General features: G+C 43.2%; 2 protein-coding genes across 2 annotated transcripts in view; both read right to left on the bottom strand.

The window, feature by feature from the left end:
• Positions 1–6,706, bottom strand: part of ADGRF4 (adhesion G protein-coupled receptor F4) — a 33,172-nt gene extending 26,466 nt beyond the window's left edge. The window contains exon 1 of the mRNA XM_056856844.1: positions 6,661–6,706. Within this exon, the coding sequence (XP_056712822.1) occupies positions 6,661–6,706 (46 nt within the window). The remainder of the gene's footprint in view (positions 1–6,660) is intronic.
• Positions 6,707–8,800: 2,094 nt separating this feature from the next.
• Positions 8,801–25,921, bottom strand: part of CD2AP (CD2 associated protein) — a 113,824-nt gene continuing 96,703 nt past the window's right edge. The window contains exons 13-20 of the mRNA XM_056856843.1: positions 25,795–25,854; positions 22,372–22,531; positions 19,787–19,929; positions 14,616–14,731; positions 13,644–13,733; positions 11,754–11,935; positions 11,048–11,111; positions 8,801–9,198 (exon numbers count right to left, since the gene is read on the bottom strand). Coding sequence (XP_056712821.1) covers positions 9,157–9,198; positions 11,048–11,111; positions 11,754–11,935; positions 13,644–13,733; positions 14,616–14,731; positions 19,787–19,929; positions 22,372–22,531; positions 25,795–25,854 — 857 coding nt within the window. The 3' untranslated portion in view covers positions 8,801–9,156. The remainder of the gene's footprint in view (positions 9,199–11,047; positions 11,112–11,753; positions 11,936–13,643; positions 13,734–14,615; positions 14,732–19,786; positions 19,930–22,371; positions 22,532–25,794; positions 25,855–25,921) is intronic.

The following is a 25,921-nucleotide window of genomic DNA, read 5'->3' as shown; positions in this document are numbered from 1 at the left end:
CTCTTCATTGCTGGAGGTGGAGGGAAAGCACCAAGTCAGCTGCGCAGGGATCTGTCATGCATCAGGGTACAAACGGTTGTCAACAGCACCGTCTCCCTGCCAAAATTAATGCTCCATCAATGCGTTTACAGGGTTGGCAAACCCAACAGTTAAGCATCCTGCTTTTACAAAAGAAAATGGACTTTGCATCTCTGTACATTTGAGGTATCTTAAAGGTAAAGGTCCCCTGTGCAAGCACCAGGTCATTCTTGACCCATGGGGTGACGTCACACCCCGATGTTTACTAGGCAGACTTTGTTTACGGGGTGGTTTGCCAGTGCCTTCCCCAGTTATTTTCCCTTTACCCCCAGCAATCTGGGTACTCATTTTACCGACCTCGGAAGGATGGAAGGCTGAGTCAACCTTGAGCCGGCTACCTGAAACCGACTTCCGTCGGGATCGAACTCAGGTAGTGAGCAGAGCTTGGACTGCAGTACTGCAGCTTACCACTCTGCGCCACGGGGCTCTTAGTCTGAGGTATCTTACATATATCTTTTTTAAAAATTTTGCTGTCAAGTCACAGCTGACGTATGGTGACCCTGTAGGGCTTTCAAGCCAAGAGACCTTTGGAGGTGGTTTGCCATTGCCTGCCTCCGTGTCATCCTCCAGGTATTCCTTGGAGGTCTCCCATCCGAATACTAGCCAGGGTCAGGGATGAGAATGGGTGACTGGCCCCAGGTCACCCAGAAAGCTTGGGTTTCCCAGGTCCTAGTCTGACACCTTAACCACTACACCATGATGGCTCTCAAAACAATAATTAGAAAACTAATACAGAACAGTTAGGAATTGTAAGCCTTTCCCCTCCCCCAAGTCAGTATTCTATTATTGCAAGTTGCATTTGCCAAATGGGTAAGCTTTGCTTGTTCCCTAAAAGCCAGGTACAATGTGAATTTGCCAGCTTCATCAGGGATTTATTCTGTAACTTCAGAACTATAGCTATAAGCACTTTTATAAAATTCACACTGGAGAGCCAGCGTGGTGTAGTGGTTAAAAGCAGTGATTTGGAGCGGTGGACTCTGGTCTGGAGAACTGGGTTTGATTCCCCACTCCTCCACATGAGTGGTGGAGGCTAATCTGGTGAACTGGATTTGTTTCCCCAGTCCTCCACATGAAGCCAGCTGGGTGACCTTGGGCTAGTCACAGCTCTCTTAGAGCTCTCTCAGCCCCACCTACCTCACAGGGTGTCTGTTGTGGGGAGGGGAAGGGAAGGTGATTGTAAACCGGTTTGATTCTTCCTTAAGTGGTAGAGAAAGTCAGCATATAAAAACCAACTCTTCTTCTTCCTACTTGACAAAGGAGCCCCTGCATTGAAGAAATCTGAACCAGGTTCCTTTCAGTAGCCTCAATATGGGTGATAACCTTTGCCCTGTTCACACATTACAGTGAACACACATTTAACTAGCATGTAACTTTTTCTGTAAGAAAAAGCCAGTGGCATTCACTTTATAAATGAAATCAAGGTCCGGTACCTGGATAAATGTGGGTTTCTATCACATGTTCAGCTGTGCATGTGTTGAATGTAGCATGAGAATAACTCAATAAACATATCAAGTGTATACGGTACACAGACAGTGCATGCATTCCCTGTAGCTTGTGAATAGGGCTTCTTTCTTTCAGTCAAGGAAACTTGATCTCCCATCTTGGCCTGATAGCGACCCACGATCACCAAAGTCAAACATTCAGGACATGGTTCACGTGTGTCTGAACAGCTTGAAAATGTGCAGTTATGGGGGCAAAAGTTGGTGCATGTGTAAGTATAGAACGGCTTTACCACAGCCATGCCTCCTCCTCTCTCCAGCCAACAAATCCATCACATCCAACTCCAAAAGTTAAAAAGGCAAATTGTAAAACCCAACCAACCCCCCAAAAAAACCCCTTCAGGACTGGAATACCACACATGAACATAAGAAAAGCCCTGCTGGATCAGACCAAGGCCCATCAAGTCCAGCAGTCTGTTCACAGACTGTAGCCATTATGTCTTGTTTGGGGGCTTCGAAGCCCCCAAACAAGACATGCATGCACTCATAATGGCTGGTTTAAAGTCAATCCAGAAAGCCCAGAGCCTCTCTCCACCCTCCTCCTAAGGAGCACTGTGCTCTTTATGCCCTGATTTGAAAAAAAAGCCAACAGCCTTGTAAAAGTGGAACCAACAGACAGCAGAGACTACAATAACAAAAGAAACCAGAACAAAGTGGCTAGTATTTGGGAGACCACCAAGGAATACCAGGGTTGCTGTGCAGAGGAAGGCACTGGCAAACCACCTGTTAGTCTCTTGCCTTGAAAACCCCATAAGGGGTCGCCATAAGTCGGCTGCGACTTGACAGCACTTTACACACACATAGGCTGTTTAAATGGGGAATTTGTTTCTTTTTCATATTCATTACGATAATTATGGAACACCCCATTTCCATCATCAACGTATTGGTCAGCTTGACCAAATCTGAGGAAACTTAAATCTGGAGATTGGAGCTGTGCACAGATAAGACCGATCTTTCTACAAAAATGCCCCAGATTTCCTAAATAAATAAATAAATAAATAAATAATCTGCAATGTTTTTAAAAAATTCTGAAATGTTAAAAACACACACAAATAAATTGTCCTCATTGGCTGTTGCTAGACAACCACAATACCTTTGCCAGTATTTCAGGCTTGATTTCTGTAAGTAAAAGACAGGAAGGGGCAGGGCCCTTTCTGGGGCTGTTTTGGTCTTTAAGGGAGGATTCAAGGACAACTTGCACCCAACTCACATGACTCATTCAGGCTTGGCTGCTTGCCAATGTTCAACACCAGCCACCCCATTGCTTTCTTCTGCGCAATATTAACCAGAGTTAGCTGAAGTGGTACTGCCGTTGTCTACAAAAGATCCTCCACCAGTGTCACCTTCCACTACTGCTGCTGCCCAGTAGTTACCTTCAAGGATTCCTCTGCCCCATCATTATTGGAACTGTCTGTTGCCTTCTACTGATGTGGCCGTCGATCCCTGAAGGGGTTGGATGCCTCTTAGTCTGGTGTCTCAGCTGTGACCATTCTGCCTTGAATGGCTCTGCTAGGAGTTTAGCTTCTTGACAGAGTTTAGACCCCCTTATGGTCTAGGGAGGGGCCATGGCTCAGTGGTAGAGCATCTGCTTGGCATGCAGAAGGTCCCAGGTTCAATCCCTGGCATTTCCAGTTAAAGGGACTAGGCAAGTAGGTGATGTGAAAGACTTCTGCCTGAGACCCTGGAGAGCCACTGCCAGAGTAGACGATACTGACTTTGATGGACCAAGGGTCTGATTCAGTATAAGGCAGCTTCATGTGTTCATGTGTACAGTATTGCTCTCAGCTTCACTCACACACAACCCCCCGCACCACGTTAAGGTGTGCATCCAAAGGGTTATTTTGAGTAGTTGACCCTAATTTGGAATTGAATGAAAATCAATTTTTACAGCTTTTGGTCTTGCACTGTGGGCAAGAAAAAGAATGTTTTGTTTAATGTATCCAGATGCGTCACATGAGCCTATCTGAACAAAAAACAAACACACCAACAGCATCTATGCATTATATATGTTTTATTTGTGATTTTTTTTGGAATGTCTGCATATCCTTCCCGCTTGCCATTATACAATATTAATCTAAGACATTTTTAGGGAGACCTCTTTATCGCTAAAAATATTCATAGCAGCGACTTTCGAACATTTTCCTGTTTTAATTATATCAAGTCATTGCACTTGGTCATGTTATTGCTACAGCAAAAAAGGCCATTAAATAATCAATACCTTTGATTTAACCGATTGTCTTCTCCTATTCATGTGCTATACGCTTAAGGGGCAGACAGCATTGTCTTCCAGCAACTTATCGATAACCTTTTTTTAAACCGTACATTCTGGATCACAGTGACGAGTGCGCAGAGAGCTTTTGGTGTCATGTTGTTTGTTGCTTTGCATAATCAGGCTTAAGGTGAAGAGGTAATACTTCAACTAGTTGGCATAAAAAAGAAGCTGCATTCCCCACTCATCCAAGATAGCTTTACTCTTTATTTTTTGATGCAGCTGAATTATTGAAGCATTAGGATCAGATTATACTCTACAAAAAGGGTGAATCTCCTCAGTAGCTTTATCACCCAAAGATACATTTAGTTATTATTGAAATTGCTAAAAAATGTAAACTGGCAGCAACAAAGATTATGGAACCGACTCGTTAGATTTGCGAGGTTAGCCGGGCCCCGGTAGGGCAAACAAACGCAAGGGGCATAACTTACTACGGGTTCTTTAAATTTCAAGTTCCAGATTTTATTCATGGATCTGTGGCAGATATATCTGTGAGCAGAAATATCAGATCCTAACTTGCAAATGAGTAATAAGTCAGCATTCTGGTCAAACCAGGGGAGGAAAGAGGGACAAGCAAGTACATCTTTCTGCCATTCATATTCCGTTTAGAGGGAAGCAAGAGATCATACAAAAACTTATGATGCATTCGTTCCATTTTAATTTTTCCAACCTAAAAACCACCCATTAAATATTACTTCTTTTCTCGGTATTATTTAATGATAGCAATGAGAGGGATGAGAGGACAAGGGATATACATTAAGCCTTGGCTTGAACGCATGGCTCTCAGTGACCTGCACATTTTCAGGGTCTCCCCTCCACAGGGAATAAATGGGGGGTGGTGGAGAGGAAGTGACTGTTTACTCTGCATGCAATACCTTCAAAAGAAATTATTCTGATATTCTGGTATCTGAAGCCTGCTGGAATACGACGGTGTATTTAACGGAGTAGTGCTTATCAGCAAATGGTATCCAATGAGCGGTCATCTGTGCAGTTATATGGGGGAACTGCGCATACATGGGTCAGCTGCAGAAAATTTCAGGGGTCATTGGCAAGGTGTTCCTCTTTCTTTCACACTGTTTCTGCTGCTTCTGGGCCATAAGAAAAGTGATGGGTATACCCCTTCCCTTCGGACCTCCTGGACCGCTGAGAGAATTCCCAAGCAACATGGCTATGGCAGAATGGGGGGGAAGGAGAAAAAGGAGGAGGAGGAGGAGAAGAGTTGGTTTTTATATGCCAACTTTCTCCACCACTTAAGGAAAATTCAAACCGGCTTACAATCACCTTCCCTTCCCCTCCCCACAACAGACACCCTGTGAGATAGGTGGGGCTGAGAGAGCTCTAAGAGAGCTGTGACTAGCCCAAGGAGGGATGAGGGATTGCACAGAAGACCACTCGAGAAATACTGGTTACATAAGTGTAACTCCTGTTTCATCACTCTGGTCTCTGTATAAATCCACACTGCATATCTGCACATTCACTGATGGAACGGACAATACGGGCTTTGGGTTGAACTTTGCCCAGTGCAATCTCCACATTGGTCAATGCCTGGATGTCAACATCTGGAAAGAGGCAGAAGACCACATCTCCAGTTCCCAAAGTTCTCAAAAAGGTTGTGGACAGAATGGAGCAGGTGCAGAGGAGAGTGACTAGGATGATCAGGGGCCTGGAGACCAAGCCCTATGAGGAAAGGCAGAGGGTGTTGGTTGGGAATGTTGGGAAGAGGAGGTTGAGGGGGGACATGATTGTCTCTTTAAGTATTTGAAGGGATGTCACTTAGAGGAGGGCAGGGAGCTATTCCTGTTGGCAGTAGAGGATAGGACTCACATTAATGGGTTTAAATTGCGGGAGGAACTGTAGCAGCTGGATATTAGGGAAAACTTTTTTACAGTAAGAATTGTTCGACAGAGGAATCAGCTACCTGGGGAGGTGGTGAGCTCCCCCTCACTGGCAGTCTTTAGGCAGAGGCTGGACAAGCACTTGTCAGGGATGCTCTAGGCCACTGGTTCCCAACCAGGGGTCCGTGGACCCCCAGGGGTCCGCGAGAACTAAATTAAGGTCCGTGAAACAAAGTTATAAACCCATAATAAATTAATATTTTCAATTAAAAGTTCTCTATTATAAATATATATATTCAAATATTATTCTAAGCTTAATGTTTAACTAACAGTTATGATTAAAGTTTATTTTCAAATTCTCAGAATTTTAATTTTGAACCTTGGGGTCCCTGCACTGAACAAAAAGTCCTAGTGGTCCCTGGTCAAAAAAAGGTTGGGAACCACTGCTCTAGGCTGATCCTGCATTGAGCAGGGGGTTGGATTAGATGGCCTGTATGACCCCTTCCTACTCTATGATTATATATGTTGTCTACTGGAATCCAATTCTGGAATGTGGCTGAGGCTGCCAGAGTCCCTGGTGGAGTGAACATGAACCTGTAGGGGACACTGAATCTCGGAGTTTGTAAGGTGACAAGCAGATCCGAGATCTAAATTACAATGAAGCTCTGCATGCCTTCTGAGCAGATCAAAAGTTGACGGTCTTCCGAATTCTCTATTTCTTTGTAAATACAACTTGTGTAAGATTGACTTTCCTTAGCAGGTTGATGAAAGCAGGCTGGCAGCACTATGCTGGTTAACCTGTAAATGACAAGTTTAGGCAAACTGAGTCCCAAGGCCATGTTGTCTAATGCGAGTTAACAGTACATAATTCAAAGCATGCCTGGAAGAGGGTCCTTGGAGTTTTGGGATATGTGTGGGCAAGCCACTACTGAGGTTGTGGCTTACAAGCAAGAAAGGGGAAAATATTGTCCTCCTCCACCTTCCCGATACAGGAGTTCTTGCGAAAGCGGGAGATACTTGATCATGGCCTTATGGTTCTTATTGTGGATGTTCAAGATCCAACATTGGGAAAGATAACCTTCCATACATCTTTTGAGGTAGAATTTTTCAGCCCTTCACTGGAGGTGCCTCCAGCAACTGCTAGCTGTTAAAGCCTTTCCCCATAGGGTCGATTTTAAGTAGAAGGTCTTGCTGCTTCAGGTGTTAATCTTTTACATACCAGGCAATGAGCAACTTCATAATCCCCCTTTACCAAAACCGACAAGGAAGAGAGGAAAGGGGTTGTCAACTTCAGGCCATTTTCCCTCAGCATCCAGAGCATTTTTTCAAGAGAGCTTTTTGAGCAACAGTGGGAACAGGAGAATGAAAATAATGAAAGTGGGGCTATTCTGCCATTTCTCATCACTCTCTCCAATTCTCTACCCCCTACCTTTTTTTTTGAAGTGAGTAAATGTGAAGACAAGAGAAATGACTACATCAAGAAGACAAAAGTAATGACTACAGGAGAATTATTCAACTTTAAGATTGACAATGAGGAAATTGAAATTGTTGAAGACTTTCTATTCCTTGGCTCCATCATCAACCAAGAGGAAGAATGCAGCCAAGAAATCAGAAGGAGGTTGAGACTGGGAAGGGCAGCCATGAAGGAGCTAGAAAAGATTCTGAGGTGTAAGGATGCGTCACTGGCCATCAAGATCAAGTTAATTCATGTCATCGTATTCCCTATTACTATGTATGGGTGTGAAAGCTGGACAATGAAGAAAGCTGATAGGAAGAGTTTCCTTTGAAATGTGGTGTTGGAGAAGAGTGTTATGGATACCATGGACCGCCAAAAAACAAACAAACAAATCAGTGGGTTATAGCTCAAATCAAGCCTGAACTAACCCCTAGAAGCTAAAATGACTAAACTGACGCTGTCTTACTTTGGTCACATTATGAGAAGACAAGAGTAACTGGAAAAGACAGTCATGCTAGGAAAAGTTGAAGACAGCAGGACAAGAGGAAGACCCAACATGAGATGGATGGACTCTATAAAGGAAGCCCCAGCCCTCAGTTTGCAAGACCTGAGCAAGGCTGTTAAAGATAGGACGTCTTGGAGGACATGGATTCATAGGTTGCCATGAGTTGGAAGCGACTTGATGGCACTTAACACACACACACAAACGTGAAGCTCTCTCTTCTTGTGATAGCAAAGAGGACCCAGGAAAAAGAGCATGTCCTCCCTCCTCACATGACCCAGAGGAAGGAAAAATAGTTGAGAAGAGAGCTGAGAGCACCTCACATTCTGGAAAGTTCTGGAACCTTCTGCGATTGGCAAGCACCTGCACAGGTCCCACATGGGATTGAGCAGAGACCACGGCGAGGACGAGGACAAGTCCTATGTGAATTGTTGAATGCTGTAACAGCCTTGTGACATCGCTTGTATTTTAAGGTTGTATTTAGTTGCATACAAAAGACTGGAAGCCAAGACCATTTTGTTGACATATGAGGTTTTCTTCCCCCCAATGTTGATATCAGGATTTCTACTAAAAAAAAAACCCAAAAAAGTTGAAGTCACAAAAGTCTTTAGTGTTTGAATACAAATTACCAAAAGAAAAGAAATTATGAACTTCAAGGATGTTTGAATGCCACGCGCCGCAAGATCTAGGCACATCAGGTTGAATTGTAAGATCGCTTCAATATTATGCCTGGATTTCCTTGTGGTTTTAAGTATTCCTCTTGCTATGGTACCTTTGGCGGTTCCGTCATAAATCCATTTAATGAATCGTCTAGTGCAAGTGACAATGCTCTTCTCAATTAAAAGAATTACTGTGGATTAGAGTGGGGGGCGGGGAAGGGGTGGGAATTGCTTTGCATTGGCAATTCAGCTGCAGCGTAGCATGAATTCCCAATATCACCCTGAAGTATAAAACAGTATATTATTAATACTCTCACTGCAGGCAGGCACAACAGTGTAACCCTGGATAGGAATGCAAAAATTTAAAAAATATATATATATACACAAACATCATATTCCCTTCTGCATGGCGGGAAAATAGTGACTATAATGGCTGCAGGGCTAGACCATCTGCCTTCTGATAAGACTATTTTACAGATTTTTTTTTTGCAAAGATATATATCACCGTATAGTACAGATCTATTAAAAATTAGACTACGGGTATCGATAAAAATTTATTAAGAACCCCCTCGGCCCTCTCCTTTTTATACAGATTCAGTAGTATTTTCCAGCAAACCGAGAAAATAAAAGGTCTGCGATTCCAGCACAGTAAGAAATAAGGCCTCTCCTATATTGGCAAGAAACAAAACGAACAAAAAAAGTAATCCATTTTCTTCTCTTAGCTCACTGAATACACAATTTATATTCATTTATTCGTTTTTTAAAAAATGGAATGCTAGCATTCATTGGTTTTGAAGTAGGAAGATCAACTTCATTCTGAGTTCCTGGCATGTTAAGGATGAACAGTCTATAGAGCTTTCATGTTGTCAAGACGGCTTTCTTGAGCTTTTCTATTTCCACCTGTGGATAACATACACATCAGGCCATTAAATAAAGCAACGAATTACTCCAACAATGCATCAGTTTGCAAAGCAAATATTTTTGATATTCAATAACACTTAACACTTAGTCATTCCTGTGATAGAATCACCTATTCAATTCACCTGTCCATTGCCAAGACTTAGCCTTTTCCACCTGTGGGATTTTTGTTGTTTCCTTAGCAGTGAGACTATTTAAATTTGGGTGAATGTAAGGAATTCACTTGGGGAGGGGGGAGCTCTTATCCACCAACTGAGGCAGCTACCACCACCACCCACTCTCGATCTGGGCTGGCGAGGCATGGACCGGCCCAACCAAGTGGCATTTATGTCATATCCGGCCATCATAACAACTGAGTTTGACACCCCTGCCACAAGCTCTTCGGAGACTCAGCAAGCTATTTCCCTCTCTTTATACTAACGTCCTGCTCTAACCTGGATGGCCCAGGCTAGCCTGATTTCATCAAATTTTGGAAGCTAAGCAGGGTCGGCCCTGGTTAGTATTTGGACAGGAGACCACCAAGGAAGTCCAGGGTTGCCACTCAGAGGCAGGTGATGGCAAACCACCTCTGAACATCTCTTGCCTTGAAAACTCTACAAGGTCATCATAAGTCAGCTGCGACTTGATGGCTCCTTCCACCACCAAACTGACTTCTGATGGCTCTCTTTTCAACATGTGGAGGACAATGAGCACAATCGATTCTTATCAGGGCATCTGGGGAGGCGGCTGCTCTTTACTTAATAAAATGTTGTTCTGCCATGTCCAGGACCATGCAGACACAGGTCACGGCAGGCACCCAACCACAAAGATTGCTAATCAGGAAGATGATGGCTGATACGTGACATCCCAGGTCACGCAACAGCCAGTGGCACGGCTCATTTCTATAAACTCGAGCATGTACTCTTGAAGCCAGAACATGGGCAGTTCGAATTCTCACTGACTTCAATGTGGGTCAAGTTTCTAGTGCATTCCACTCAGCATTACAGGCTACGTGGAAGCCCTGGTAATGCATTTGTTGTTCTGGCATACTGATTAAGGGCAAATTGGGAGGGCTTCCTCATGTGTAAATCCATTTGTGGGAAGCCAGAGCCCAAAGGAAAGCCCTTTCCCCTGTGGACGTGGCCCTTTTCTGTTCTTCTGCCAGTGTGGTGTAGTGGTTAAGAGTGGTGGTTTGGAACGGTGGACTCTAATCTGGAGAACTGGGTTTGATTCCCAACTCCTCCACATGAGTGGCGGAGGCTAATCTGGTGCACCAGGTTGGTTTCCCCACTCCTACACATGAAGTCAGCTGGGTGACCTTGGGCTAGTCACAGCTCTCTTAGAGCTCTCTCGGTTCTGCCTACCTCACAGGGTGTCTGTTGTGGGGAGGGGAAGGTGATTGTATGCTGATTTGATTCTTCCTTAAGTGGTAGAGAATGTCGGCATATAAAAACCAACTCTTCTTCTTCTTCCTTTACACTGCCATTTTATCCCACCCTACTGTAAGCGTGGCTGTGCTTACAATTTCGAAGGGTCCTCTTGCCCTGAAATTAAGTGTGCTCAGTTTGCTGCAGAAGTTAGCCCTACTAGCTTCTCAGGGTGGTGAAGGATGGAAAGAAGGGCTTTTTTATGTGCATGCACATCTCCACGATGGAAGATTACATAAAGTTTCTCATTTTGCTCTGTGTGTGTGAGTAGCCTTCCACGTTAGCAAAATAATCAAGTAAAGAATATAACATTTAGTAAAGTCTGCTTGACTATAAAACAGCTCATGATTTTAAACTCTTGAGAATACTGGACGAGGTAAAATAAAACAACGTATGTCTTCACGCATCTTACTCTTCCACATTACCTCTAGGTTATTTCGCAACTGCTTCTCTTCCGCCAAGTCTTTTTTCAACCTTTCCAGTTCTTTCCTTTAAAAATTAAACAGCAGACCTAGTTAATATTTGCATGTGACAATGTCAGTCCTTACGGGAAATTTTTAAAAATCCATTGTATATAAGCTACATTTGGACCTAAAGGAAAAACGAAAGTTACACAAAGGTGATTTGAGATCATCTTCACCCCTGGGATCGTCTTGGAGGGAGATGGAAACAGGCGTCTAATTCCCTCCATCCTCTTCCCGCTCCTGGGAAAACCAGAGACGCTGCAAGACAGCTTATAGCCTCTCCACACACTTTTTTTATATATGTGAACAGATGGAAACATGCCCAGACACACATTCATCATGCACAAACACAACAGCTCAGTCTAGCAGACACAGACATGGCCAGCAGCAATTCCGCTGCCACAACCACTTATTTTTATAGTCTATAGATGGCCAGAAAGGAGCATTATGTGAGCTGGCTCTTATTGGCCAAACTGGATTTTAAAAAGCAACTAAAACCAAACAATAATGATAATAATAAAAATTACAATTCAAACCGGGGCTATGTTAACATGTTCAAAACAAAGCACTGTGGTAATGTTAACTCACACATAGTTTGGCCCTTGCCCTGCTGCCTATTGGTTAAAGCCATTTCGAGCTCGGGTAGGAAGACGGGAATAGAACTTACCCGTGTTCTTTTTTCAGTGTTTCTACGACCGTCAAAAGCTCAAAGATCTGAGCCTTGAGCTCTTCCACCGAAGGCTTTGCCCCTTCGTCTGTTTCCTGTTTAAGTTTTGGTTCTCCAGCAGAAGGGGTGAGTACCACAGAGGTCGGTGATGAAGACAGACGCGTCGAAGTAAATATGGATGGCTGGAAAGGAGGAAAGGGTGGTTATGGAATAAAGCACACCATGGAAACAATGAAAGGGGTAGTGGTACAAAGGAACTCTATGGGGTGGCTGGCATTCAGCTCACACGTACAGAGCCGAAAATACTTATAGCCATCCTTAGATAGGAAGCTGATCAACACTTCTTAGAAGTATGGCTATTTAAAGTATTTCTTGTATGGGCTGTTACAGCGGTAAAACAACTGAAGAAAAAGGGGAACAAAGAAACTCAACCTTAAAGTCAGGGGGAACCAAAAGGGGTTGAGCTAAACACTATCTAATATAACAACCAATAAACCAATTTTTATTACATATTGTGCACAATTGTATTTAAAAACACGGGGCCTAAAATACAGGCTTCCTAAAAAGCACAAACATAATTACAAATATTACCAACACGTAACAATTGATGTTAGTGCATAAAATGACCACTGAGGAAGGCCTGTAAAAGGCCGAAACACATCCGGGCCAGATATTGGTCGCCTGCAATTCTGTCATCAAAGGCACACAAGATTGTATGCAGAAGGTCCCAGGAGCAAAGAATATGCTCTATCACTGACTCACAGCTCCTCCCAAAAATTACTGGTTTAAAGAAGAAATGAGTTCACAACAGAGTTTGGATCTGAATCGGGAACTCCTCAGTTCATGGACCAGCCTCTGACCACCAAGCCCCACCCGCTCTTCAGATTGTAGTTTTGAAGAAAAAAAGTCTCCCTAACCCCTCTGGCCCCGTGGCGCAGAGTGGTAAGCTGCAGTACTGCAGTCAAAAGCTCTGCTCACGACCTGAGTTCAATCCCAACATAAGTCGGTTTCAGGTAGCCGGCTCAAGGTTGACTCAGCCTTCCATCCTTCCGAGGTTGTTAAAATGAGTCCCCAGCTTGCTGGGGGTAAAGGGAAGATGACTGGGGAAGGCACTGGCAAACCACCCCATAAACAAACGTCGAGGTGTGACGTCACCCCATGGGTCAGTAATGACCTCGTGCTTGCACAGAGGACCTTTACCCTAGCCCCTCTGGCAGACATTGCTGCAGGACTTCCGCTGTTTCAGAAGGCAGAAAGGATCTTCCCGAGCACTGCTGGTGCCAGATGGATATATGAACAAAAGATGCTTGGGCTCCTAGGAAACTCTCCAGCACTCAAAGAGAAAAGAAACTAAGGGACTGCTTAGCTAGCTAATTTGGAAAAAGAGGTTCTCAAAAAGGACATTTAAAAGGTAGCTAAGGGGTGTGTGTGGATACAACTGGCTTTTTTTCTGGCGAAAAAAGGAAAAGGAGGTCCCCTCTGACTACCCAAAAGGCTGTGGGATGGGGACACATCACAGGATGTGTATGGACAAAAGGCATGTGGGATGGGGACTGTAGTAAATAGGCAAGCTGGATCGATCGAGTGAAAGAGCTGACTAGATCCATCCCAGTTTTTAGAAGACCTCTACTTCCTTCTACTGGCTGCAGCGGGAAAAGCAGTTTTAAAAGCTGTCTCCTTTTATTGGTGGTAGAAGAAATGCCTTTGCAGAGGTTGTGTATCCAGGTCCTTGATCAGCCTGGTTCTTTCCTCACCTGGAAAAAACGGGGACTGCCATAGCAGCTCTGTATCAGTCTTGTTACCCTACGTGTACAAACACAACACTATTCTGAACGGCAGCCAATACTAAGACTCCTATTACTAGTGACATAAGCAACGCCAACATCATACCTTTTTAACCTCAGATGGCTTTAGTTTGGCACTTTCTTCCTCCTCTTTATGCATCTTCAGGATTTTTTCTATACTTGAATTTGGAGTTGCCTAGAGGGTGGAAAAAACTACGCAGTTTGTAAGGGCTGGAAACCAATGCTCTTTGAACAGCACATGTGCCACCTACCTGCGTATTTATTTTAAAAACTGTAATTGTGAAGGTCTGTTCTTTAGACCTTTTTTTCTTAAACATACCCCTAGACTGAAGTTTCAAAGGCAGTCTACAATCTGATATTTAAGGGGACCACCATATTGATTATTACCTCTAGAAAGGATCAAACATTAATCATGTGGCCAATGTAAGATTGAAAACTCCCTCGCCAGTATTCTCGTTCTGCAGGTCGCTACTGGCACCACAATCTTAAATATTTATTTATTTAAAACCTTGCTGTGCTGCTTTCCCACCCAAATAGGGTCTCTAAGGTGGTGAACTTCAAAACATTTTTTAAAAATTAAAACAGCATTTTAAACAAGGTATGAATACATTTAAATGGAAGCCAATCACATTAGCTTAAACAGAACTAATATCCACTCAAGTTAGCTTAGGATCCCAGCCCAATTTCAGCTGCAAATGAGGGCCCCTTCAACAGAACAATGACGCTGTTTTCAATTAGCAACCTAGAAATACTGATATAACATTGATAGAAATAAGCACCTGCAATGAAGCATATAGAAATCTGAGTTCTGACAAGATCAGGCTAGCCTGGGTTATGGCTTTTTCTTAGTCAGCTGCTGACAAGCCATAATGCTGCTTTATGAAACTAAATGTTTTAAGTGTTTGTGCTATAAGCGACTCTGAGGCCTTTTAGAAGAAAAGCGGCATTTAATAGAAACAAACGCAAATGAAGATACGGACAAAAGGCTGTTCACGTTGTTACAAAACATTTCTGACAGGGAAAGTGGATGCTAATAGTCCACAGTCTGTGTACTTACAGAATTATTGCCGTTGAAGCGAGCGGGCAACCTTCTGCCGGGCATCTTTGGCCTATTTGCTGTGGGATGTGATAAATTATCTGAGGTAGCTATTATGTCATCAAAACTTAAAAGATCTGGAAGAGAGAGAGAGAGAGAGAGAGAGAGAGAGAGAGAGAGAGAGAGAGAGAGCATGTAAAAACAGAGGCTATAATTAAAGCTTAAAAGGGCTTTCACGAGAACCGTCAGACTTTGAGATTATGGTAACTAAGATAGCACTGATAAACCTCTCTGCACGTTATGAGTTTTCTACAATGCTGTGGAAGATGAAGATTGGCATCTACTACTTATAACCTTAAAAGGGATTCCATACTTGCATTGGTAGACTCTTTAATATGATCATACCAATGTATCTGAATGGAGAAGCTGGGCTTTAAACGGTGGGTGGGAATGTTCGCCTGGTGCCTTCATAGAGATACAATGTGATACACTTTGTCTCTATAAAAATGTGGGGTGAACTTACCCACCGTTTAAAGCTCAGCTTCTCCATTCAGATACATTGCAAACATCACAAGAGTCTGAACACAGCCACTTTGCCAATGCATTTGAATGGAGAGGATGGGGGCAACCCTTTCCAGACCCCATAACGCTGGACCCCCTGGCCCAATCTTTACCAAACTTGGGGGTTCTTGCAAGGAGGGTCTCTTCTAGCTACCCTGAAAATTCGGGACCTCTACCTGCAAAAATGCCCCCGCAGGAGCCACAAAACGCTGTGAAATGCATTTAATGTGTTTAAATGGCCAAATTATTCGGGAATCCCAAATTTAAAGCCAAATTCCCACCTATACCGGTATAGGGGAATTCAGCATTTGGGTTTTCCAGCAAAAAAAAAAAAAAAAAAGTTTTTTAAACCCGAAACCGAATTAAACCGAATTTTTTTGTTTTCAACAGAGAACGTCTACTTTAAAATGAGAAAGGCCATTGTAATCGCTAATTCCCCTAAACGAAACAGTAATTCACAAAAGCTGAAGCTCCATACTTGTCACAGTCTTATAATTATGAAGACCTGTATGCAATTGTCTAAAAGGTGTATGAGAAAGAGAGGTACAAGCCTTGAAACTAGAATATTCGACAAGTATCTGTTTCTTTTAATGTCTGACTAGAGGAACTTTGTAACCTCCCCACTTTTCATTATTCTAGAATAATTAGTATGTCAAACAAAACATACTACAGATTGAGTATCCCTTATCCGGACTGTTTGGGACCAGAAGTGGTCTGTATTTCAGATCTCCATATTTTCCCAGCTTGCGGCAGAGAGAGTGAAGTGGCTTCTAGCAGGCGTGCCAGTGGTTGTCTCCCCCTCCCTGGAAGGAAAACTGGCTTCTCTTTTTTTCCTCCCCACCCTTTCCCATCCTCCTTTCTGTCTCCTCTGTACCCTGTTCCGGGTGGTGCGGATCTGCCTGCATGCCAGCTCAAACAGTCCAGTTTTTGGGTCAGTCCAGATATCGGATGTCCAGACAAGGGATACTCAACCTGTATTTAATTAACAATTTGATTTTATTTGGATGTATACTATGCAGTGTTCGAGGACTGTTCACAAGGGGCAATTGAGGGAGAATGTCAGTACACAGCGGGAGGAGGACGTGGCTTGGGGACCATGCCTGAGCACTGTTTTGGGACAACCTGTGGTGGTGGTGGAGGAGGTAGTGGAAGAAGAAGAGTTGGTTTTTGCATGCTAACTTTCTCTACCACTTAAGGAAGAATCAAACTGGCTTACAATCACCTTCCCTTTCCCTCCTCACAAAAGACACCCTGTGAGGAAGGTGGGGCTGAGAGAGCTCTAAGAGAGCTGGGACTAGCCCAAGGTCACCCAGCTGGCTTCATGTGGAGGAGTGGGGAAACCAACCCAGTTCACCAGATTAGAGTCCACCACTCCTAACCACCACTCTTAACTACTACACCACACATGGAAGCATGGACACATACAACTGTGTGCACTTGGGTATTTGTGTATATGTGCTCGGGGCCCTGCATTTACCTGGGTTCCCAATCATGCATGCAATGCTTACGCATGTACACTAGGCTCTTGTTCACAAGGTACAGCAAATGCTCCCGCTAAGATCACTCTCACTTGATGCGTAATTTATTATCTGCCCAAACTTTGCTGGAATTTCATACTCCACAAAATTTCTCAACCAACTAGTCAGTTGGTCGGATATACATTAAGTGTGTGTGTGTGTTAAATGCTGTCAAGTCGCTTCCGACTCATGGCGACCCTATGAATGAAAGTCCTCCAAAATGTCCTATCTTTGACAGCCTTGCTCAGATCTTGCAAATTGAAGGCTGTGGCTTCCTTTATTGAGTCAATCCATCTCTTGTTGGGTGTTCCTCTTTTCCTGCTGCCCTCAACTTTTCCTAGCATGACTGTCTTTTCCAGTGACTCTTGTCGTCTCATGACGTGACCAAAACACAATCGCCTCAGTTTAGTCATTTTAGCTTCTAGGGTCAGTTCAGGCTTGATTTGATCTATAACGCACTGATTTGTTTTTTTGGCAGTCCACAGAATCCGTAACACTCTCCTCCAACACCACATTTCAAAGGAATGTATTCTCTTCCTATCAGCTTTCTTCCCTGTCCAGCTTTCACACCCATACATAGTAATAGGGAATACGATGGCATGAATTAATCTAGTCTTGGTGGCCAGTGACACATCCTTACACTTCAAAATCTTTTCTAGCTCCTTCATGGCTGCCCTTCCCAGTCTCAGTCTCCTTCTGATTTCTTGGCTGCAGCCTCCCTTTTGGTTGATGGTGGAGCCAAGGAATAGAAAGTCTTGAACAATTTAAATTTCCTCATTGTCAACCTTAAAGTTGTGTAATTCTCTTGTAGTCATTACTTTTGTTTTCTTGATGTTCAGCAGTAGTCCTGCTTTGGCACTTTCTCTTTTAATTTTCAGCAGTAGTCGTTTCAAATCTTCACTATTTTCTGCCAATAATGTAGTGTCATCAGCACATCTCAAATTATTAATGTTCCTCCCTCCAATTTTCACTCCACCTTCATCTAAATCTAATCCAGCTTTCCTAATTATATGTTCTGCATATAGATTGAAGAGATAGGGAGATAAAATACATCCTTGTCTGACACCTTTGCCAATTGGAAACCATTCCGTTTCTCCGTATTCTGTTCTAACTGTGGCCTCTTGTCCAGAGTACAGGTTGCGCATCAAAACGATCAGATGTAGTGGCACACCCATTTCCTTTAAAACCAGCCAGAGCTTTTCATGATCCACACAGTCAAAAGCTTTGCTGTAATCTATGAAACACAAGCTGATTTCCTTCTGAAATTCTCTCGTATGCTCCAGTAACCAGCGTATATTTGCAATATGATCTCTAGTGCCTCTTTCTTTTCTGAAACCAGCTTGAACATCAGGCATTTCTCGTTCCAAATATGGTAACAGCCTTTGCTGTAAGATTTTGAGCATCACTTTACTTACATGAGAAATTAATGCGATGGTTTGATAGTTGCTGCAATCTTTGATGTCTCCTTTCTTGGGAATTGGAATGTAAATGGATCGTTTCCAGTCTGTGGGCCATTGTTTTGTTTTCCATATCTGTTGGCATATTCTTGTCAAGATTTTGATGGACTCCGTTTCTGTGGCTTGGAATAGCTTTATTGATATCCCATCTTCTCCTGGTGATTTGTTTCTCCCGATTGCTCTCAATGCAGCTTTCACTTCACTTTCTAAAACTGTAGGTTCTTTTTCAAAAGATTCTTCTTGGAAAGAATCTTTTATCCTTTCATCTCTTCTATATAGTTCTTCAGTGTATTGTTCCCACCTTTTCTTTATTTTGTCCTGTTCAGTTAATGTATTTCCATGCTGATCTTTCAGCATGCCTAACCGTGCTTTAAATTTCCCTTTGATTTCTTGGATCTTGTGGAACAGATCTCTTGTTCTTTCTTTTTTGTTGTTCTCTTCTATTTCTTTACACTGCTTATTATAATACAGGGGTTCTCAAACTTTTTAAACGGGGGGCCAGTTCACTATCCCTCAAACACTGTTGGGGGCAGGACTATAGTTTGAAAAAAATATGAACAAATTCCTATTCACAGCCAATAGAGATCAGTTCCCCTGGAGAACTTTGGCCATTGGACTCTATGGCTTTGAAGTCCCTCCCCTCCCCAAAGCTCTACCCCCAAAATCTCCCACAGGTGGTGGTGAAGAGGGACCTAGCAACCCTATCTCCAGGGTCTCAGGTGGAGGTCAAGATTTGCTACGATAAACATTGTACTAGCAACTTCTCAAATGCAATGCCAGTTCCAACAAAAAACAGTGCCCCTGTGGTTGGTAGCAGCACATACAAACAAATTTAGGGAAGCGGTGTTAATGCTATGCAAGGAAATACCCATTAAATCCCTGGAATACTTCACAGTATGATTTCCCGCTCACACGTGCTTTATAGAAAAGCAAGATTCCGTTTTTTATTGGCCAAATCCTATCCTTGGGCATGCCATAATCAGAGCACAAGAAATAGACCAATGGCCTATGTTAGCGGTTCAGCATTTCCTGAAAACCAGATTCTTGAATAATCTGCATCACTGCTACACTAACAAGCAACACCAGTCATACATCATCAAGATACGGTATTTTCCCCAAGGGCAAACAGCAGCTCTCGGGACATTTTAGGGTTGGGCATACCCTTGGGGAGGGCAGACTTTAGCCCTGTCTCCCTGCAGTCCTGATCCAAATCGGGATTATGCACATCAGGGAACTAAGTACCAAGTATGGAACTCCCAGAGAACATCTTTCAAGAAGGCTGGGTCCGAGATAAGGCATTTACAGCATGTGATTAGGTGCTGAGAAGAATGTACGGATTAGCAATGAAGTGATTCTTGAAAGAGAAATTCTGTAAAACTTCAAAGCTATCTTGTCAAACAGGTAGCTTTTATTGAACCAGCAGAACGATCTGAAGGTGTATTAAGATGACATCAAGACACAAAACTGGGAAGAAGGCCATTTACCTGTATGGTACAAATGGATATGGATTATATAAAAGCAGTTTCAATGCCTCTTCGGCTACAAACTAATGGGGTGCTCTAGAAGGCTCTGATAAACGATTCAAAAGTTTACTCTAATTCTGCAGAGGGAAAAACTCCAGAAATTTCTGCAGTTACATTTGGTATTTACAGCTTACCTGTTTCTTTTGAGTTCTTTATTGCAACTGAATCTACCTCTACGGATTTTGGTCTCAGTGGTAACTGCTCCGAGTCGAACTTTGGTTTTGCTACAGGCTCAATTTCAGATTTCGGTCTTAAAGATACCACTTCTCCATTTGCTCTGTGTTTGAGAGAGAGAAAATTATTCGTTTATTAAAATAATTAATGCTCTGCCTTATCAGATACTCAGGACCATGAGGGGTGGGGCAAGACGAATATAATATTAAAAGCACAAACATCAAAAATCAGTATAAGTAACCATAATCTCAACACCCACTAAAATTTAATCTGACAAACCACCCTATTGAGCAAGAACTAAAACCTGAACAAAACTAAAAGAACTAAAACCTAAACATGCCTGAACAAAAACCATGCCTGGATTTGTCTTCAAAAAAAGTCAGTCTTTCAAGACTCCCTTTGAAGGGCATTCCATAACCTCCAGGTACCTTTTAAAAAATTTGGTCAAAGTGATCAAGCTTTCTCTTGTATACAGGTCAAACCCCTCTCCATTCTCTGCTCATCAAAAAAGATAAAGGTAAAGGTCTCCTGTGAAAGCACCGGGTTATTCCTGGCCCATGGGGGGATGTCACATCCCAACATTTACTTAGCAGACTGTGTTTACGGGGTGGTTTGCCAATGCCTTCCCCTTCTCTTTACCCCCAGCAAGCCGGATACTCATTTTACCAACCTCGGAAAAATGGGTTGAGTCAACCTTGAGCTGGCTACCTGAAACCAACTTCCGTTGGGATCGAACTCAGGTCCTGAGCAGAGCTTGGACTGCAGTACTGCAGCTTACCACTCTGTGCCACGGGGCTCCTCATCAACTGCTATGTTAATACGGAATTTCCTTTGGCAAAGACCGAGTTTGTAGCTTGGAGTTGCTGACAGATCCCTGCTGAGGGTTAGGGGCTCAGAACCTTTTGCCAGGTTCAGCTGATATTTCCAGAACTTACAACAATATTTTCATAAATATGTTTGTATGTACAGGAATATCCATTCAATAATATGGTTGCAGATCAAAGGTATATTTTACAAATAAACACCTTCTAATATAAAATAAATGGAGACTATTGCTTTTTCTCTTTTTCGTAAAACACTTCGTCATATATCATGAGTAGCAAATTTGCCTCCTTTGTGCAACAGGTTAACTCCATGTTTCAGTTAACAAGCTCCTGGGTTTCACTTCTTTCGTGATACGTGAAGAAGTGTTGCACGAAAGAGAGAAAAAGCAATAGCCTCCATTTATTTTATAGTTAAAAAGGTAAAGGTCCCCTGTGCAAGCACCGGGTCATTCCTGACCCATGGGGAGACGTCACATCCCGACGTTTTCTAGACAGACTTTGTTTGCGGGGTGGTTTGCCAGTGCCTTCCCCAGTCATCTTCCCTTTACCCCCAGCAATCTGGGTACTCATTTGACCGACCTCGGAAGGATGGAAGGCTGAGTCAACCTTGAGCCGGCTACCTGAAACCGACTTCCGTCGGGATCGAACTCAGGTCGTGAGCAGAGCTTTTGACTGCAGTACTGCAGCTTAACACTCTGAAGGTGTTTATTTGTAAAACCTGTATTACAAATGTAAAATATACCTTTGATCAGCAACCATATTATTGAATGGATATGCATGTACATACAAATATATTTATGAAAATATTGTTCCTTCTGTTTAGCTAGACTGAATGCTATCCCCTCTATGGTTATGCAGAGTAGAATTATGAATATACCATATCTGGAAAGGCCTGTCCTGGCTCTGTTGATTCATTAGCTCATACCCTTTTGCAATGCTGCTTTTAGGAGGAACTTAGATCACGTTATATCTCTCCCCTTTTAACATATAACTCCAATGCCTCTGTGTCTGACATAATGCCTTTTTTATTAAGTGACAGGGATCCCAAGGCTACATTGTCAGTGGCAAGATTTATTTCAATCCTTATATCCCTCAACCATTAGATTTAAAATTATGCTGTTCAAGATCAATGGATCAAGGAGCTTCTAAGGGGTAAAGGAAAGGAAGTTATTGTTGTGGGTGTTGGAAATAATTGTATACCAGAGGTTGGGTACCAACTGATATATTGATAGTTTTGCACATTTAGTACCTGACTCCCCCCATAATTTTTATTCACGTTCACCTGATAAGCTAGCTTGTTCAAAAACCATGGTCTTGCCACAGTGGATCCATGCTCTGATCACCTCCAGGGGCCGTGGCTCAGCGGTAGAGCATCTGCTTGGCATGCAGAAGGTCCCAGGTTCAATCCCTGGCATCTCCCATTAAAGGGACTAGGCAAGTAGGTGAAGTGGAAGACCTCCGCCTGAGATCCTGGAGAGCCGCGGCCGGTCTGAGTAGGCAATACTGACTTTGATGGACCGAGGGTCTGATTCAGTAGAAGGCAGCTTCATGTGTTGATGTGTCTCAGGTTCAATCCCCAGTTAAAAGGACCAGGTGGTAGGTGATGTGAAAGTCCTCTACCTAAGACCCTGGAGAGCTGCTGCCAGTCGGAGTGGACAAGCCTGATCTTGATGGACCAAAAGGTCCAATTTGACATGTAAAGAAAAAAAAGATACACTCACTTGGATACCGATGGCTGCATGACTGGCTTCTCTGGCCGTTTCGGATGTAAAATCCCAGCTCTCAATATGTTATTAGACTTGTTTGGAGGGGCGGGTTTCTTGGGTGGTACCTGAGGAGCTGCCGGTTTAGGGGCTTTCTGGTCCAAAGCTGCTTTTTCATCTGGGCAATAAAGCATCACAATATTTAGACGGCAGCAAACACGACAGAGGCAACTTAATCTGTAGAGTCCTTTCTGCAGACGTAGACTCTTCTGCCTAGAGTTTCTCAGTTTGCACAGGCCCAGCTTTAAATAATTCCTAACAATGCTACCTCCCTGGGAATCAGCCTAGAAAGTGAAACCAGGAAAAAGGCTCCAAGAAATAAGTATTTTCCTTCAGTTCTGTCTTCTTAGGGAATCTTTCTAATGGAAACTAAAATGAACCTCTGCAGGAACATATAAAAATATAAGCCTAATGCCAACATGCTGCTCAAAAGTCAGGGGTGACATTGATTCCCCTAACAGATCTTAACACATCAAAAGTTTTTAAAGCCATGAGTTCTACAAGTTGCTGGACTGCTTCACAACCAACATGGAATCAAACCTTTCGGCAAATAGAACAAGGCTGAAGAAGCGACTACCACCTTCCCCTTTTGCTGGAGACTCCAACACACACACTAACAGCCTCTCATGCAAGAGATTATGGCCAATTCCCTCCTTGTTGCAGACCCCTGGGTCTCATGGCATATTGTAATGGATCCCCAACCGAAAGCAGCAATTTGAAAAATGAAACTGTGAGGGGGGGGGGAGGGAATGAAGATGGCAAAAATTGGTTCCATAAACTGGCGCAGTTTGTGAAAGCTCAGATTCAATCCTTTCCATGCAGTAAGGTGCTCAGATTCTTTAATACCGATTTTATGGTATCTCTCAGCCCCATCTACCTAACAGGGTGTCTGTTGTGGGGAGGGGAGGGGAAGGCGACTGTATGCCAGTTTGATTCTTTCTTAAGTGGTAGAGAAAGTCGGCTTATAAAAACCAACTCTTCTTCTTCTACTCACAGTGATGAGTCTACATGATTTAGACTCCCCTGATGCCCAGCAGAAGCCTGTAGCCATCATTCCTAGTCAACAGACAGAAATGTGAGGCTTTCTCGATCCTTCAGGAAGCTTTCTGTAATCAGGGTTTTTAAGCCTTGGCAGGTGCAATGTCATCACATACAATTGTGTGGAGCTACAAATGGAAAGTGTTAAGAGCTTTTGAATGCTTTTAAGTGGCCAGGACACAGCATGAGCCAGAAGGGAAAGTTGATTTAGATACTTTCAGGGGAATCTGAGCTTGCCAGGGATGCCAGATACAGCTCGGCAGACTCTTTATTAGAAGAAGCTGGTTTTTATACCCTGGTTTTCATTACCTTTAAGGAGTCTCAAACTGGCTTACAATTGCCTTCCTTGCCTCTCCCCACAACAGACACCTTGTTAGGTGGGTGGGGCTGAGAGAGTTTGGAGAGAACTGTGACTAGCCCAAGATTACCCAGCAGGCTTCATCCCAAGTACTAACCTGGCTGACCTTGCTTAGCTGCTAAACTCTGGCGAGATCAGACTAGTCACGACTACTCAAGCTGCTATTCTTGATTTAGGATCCTACAAAGATTTTTTACTTTTATGCCTTAGAGCAGAGAGCCATAGAACAACGTGAGCTTAGTCACAGGGGAAATATTTGGCTCAGAAAATAGGAGAATCATCATCTTTTTCTTTCATGTCCACGTGACGCAAAATTTATGGCAACACGTTGCACTCTAGGAAGAACTTAGCATGAAGACAACTTGGAGATTTTTCAAAGTGGTTTCCTGACCAAACCCTTCCAGCCCTCGCCTTAAGTAACGTCTGCTGCAAAGCGCTCATTCATCCAAGAGTTAACGACTAATATGACAGATGGGGCATCTCAAGTTCTGCAAAGCACAAACTAGTGGGAGCATGTCAAAAGATTCACTATTGCCTTCTGAAAGTTAACGTTATCCAGATCGGTAATTTTCAGCAACGACACGTGCTGTTAGAAAGGCCAAGCAGGCATTATTCCATTCACAAGGATGCCCAGTTGTTTTAGGATGCAATTGTATCCACCTTCAATACTTTATTTTTCCTTCCTGGTTCTTTCTCGTTCAGAAACCAGAAACGCTGCCCTTAAAACATGACCTGGGTTGAAAAGTGATGCAACTTTGCAAGGCGCTGATTATCACCTTTCAAGGACTTTTACCACCCGGAGCCCACAATTCGGACGGACCACTCCTTCTTGTAGGTCCCCCTGCCAATCATGCCCTTCAGGTCACCACCTTTGGGCCCTTCCTCCACCCCAGATTAATAATAAACTCATTTCAATTACAACTGCTCCTTCCATGAAGTTGCCCTAACTCTATGGAATGGCCTCCCCCAGTAAGCCATCAAAGGAAAGGTTTAGAACAGGGGTGTCGAAATTTAATGCCGGGTACTGGAGTTACAAACACACACACACCCCGCCCTCGTTCTCCATCTGTGCTGGCGAGTCCGCTGCGGGCTCGCCAGCCGAGGCAGCCACCTCCCTCAGTCCCGAGGTGTCAAAAGACTGTTAAATAAAAGAAAACACTGTCATTGTTTTAAGCATGTTTGTACTTTAAGTGAAAAATAAAGTAAAAATAGTATCATTAATTGGCTTTGCCTGTGTCTTCTATAATTTTTATTTTTTACTTAAAATACAAACACGTGGCCCCAGCGGAAACAGTCTTCCAAGTAACATCAGGGCCCTGCAGGACCTAAATGAGTTTCGCAGGGCCTGTACAGCAGAACTGTTCCGCCAGGCCTTCAAATGAGGGCAGCCGCCAAGTCTATCTATTACCATCGTTGCCGGCCACCCCATTCTCCCCCACAACCAGCTTGGGGGTCCACTGCCAACTGGGTCTGTCTAGTAGCTACATTTGGGAATTTAATGCCATCTTGTTTTACTGTAATATATGATGTACGGAATGTTAAAGTGTTTTAAAGTGTTTTAATGTATGTTTTATGATCGTGTTGTTACCTGCTCTGAGCCTGGCTTGTCGGGAATGAGGGCAAGATATAAATGCAATAAATACATAAATAAATAAAATGCTTAAAACAATAACACTCTTACAGTTTAGTCATTTTAGCTTCTACGGTCAGTTCAGGCTTGATCTGAACTATAACCCACTGATTTGGGTTTTTTTAGTGGTTCACAGTATCCATAACACTCTCCTCCAACACTACATTTCAATGGAATCTCCTTTCTTCCTATCAGCTTTCTTCAATGTCCAGCTTTCACACCTATACGTAGTAATACGGAATGCTATGGCGTGAATTAACTTGATCTTGGTTGTCAGCAACACATCCTTACATTTAAAAATTCTTGAGTGCAAGGATTGTCATTCATAGCCCATGGGAAATAAAAAGGATCTAACCTTTTTCTTCGTTCTTAGGAGGAAACTTCTTCTCCATGAATGGAAGCTCTGGCTTTGGGCCTGCATGCAAATGCAATAATTATTTTACAAACACCACTGATTCGTTTCCTGAAGAGAGCATACATCA

The sequence above is a fragment of the Euleptes europaea genome, chromosome 10 (assembly GCF_029931775.1).
Source record: "Euleptes europaea isolate rEulEur1 chromosome 10, rEulEur1.hap1, whole genome shotgun sequence".
Taxonomy (NCBI): Eukaryota; Metazoa; Chordata; class Lepidosauria; order Squamata; family Sphaerodactylidae; genus Euleptes; species Euleptes europaea.
This window is presented reverse-complemented; position numbering and strand designations above follow the sequence as displayed.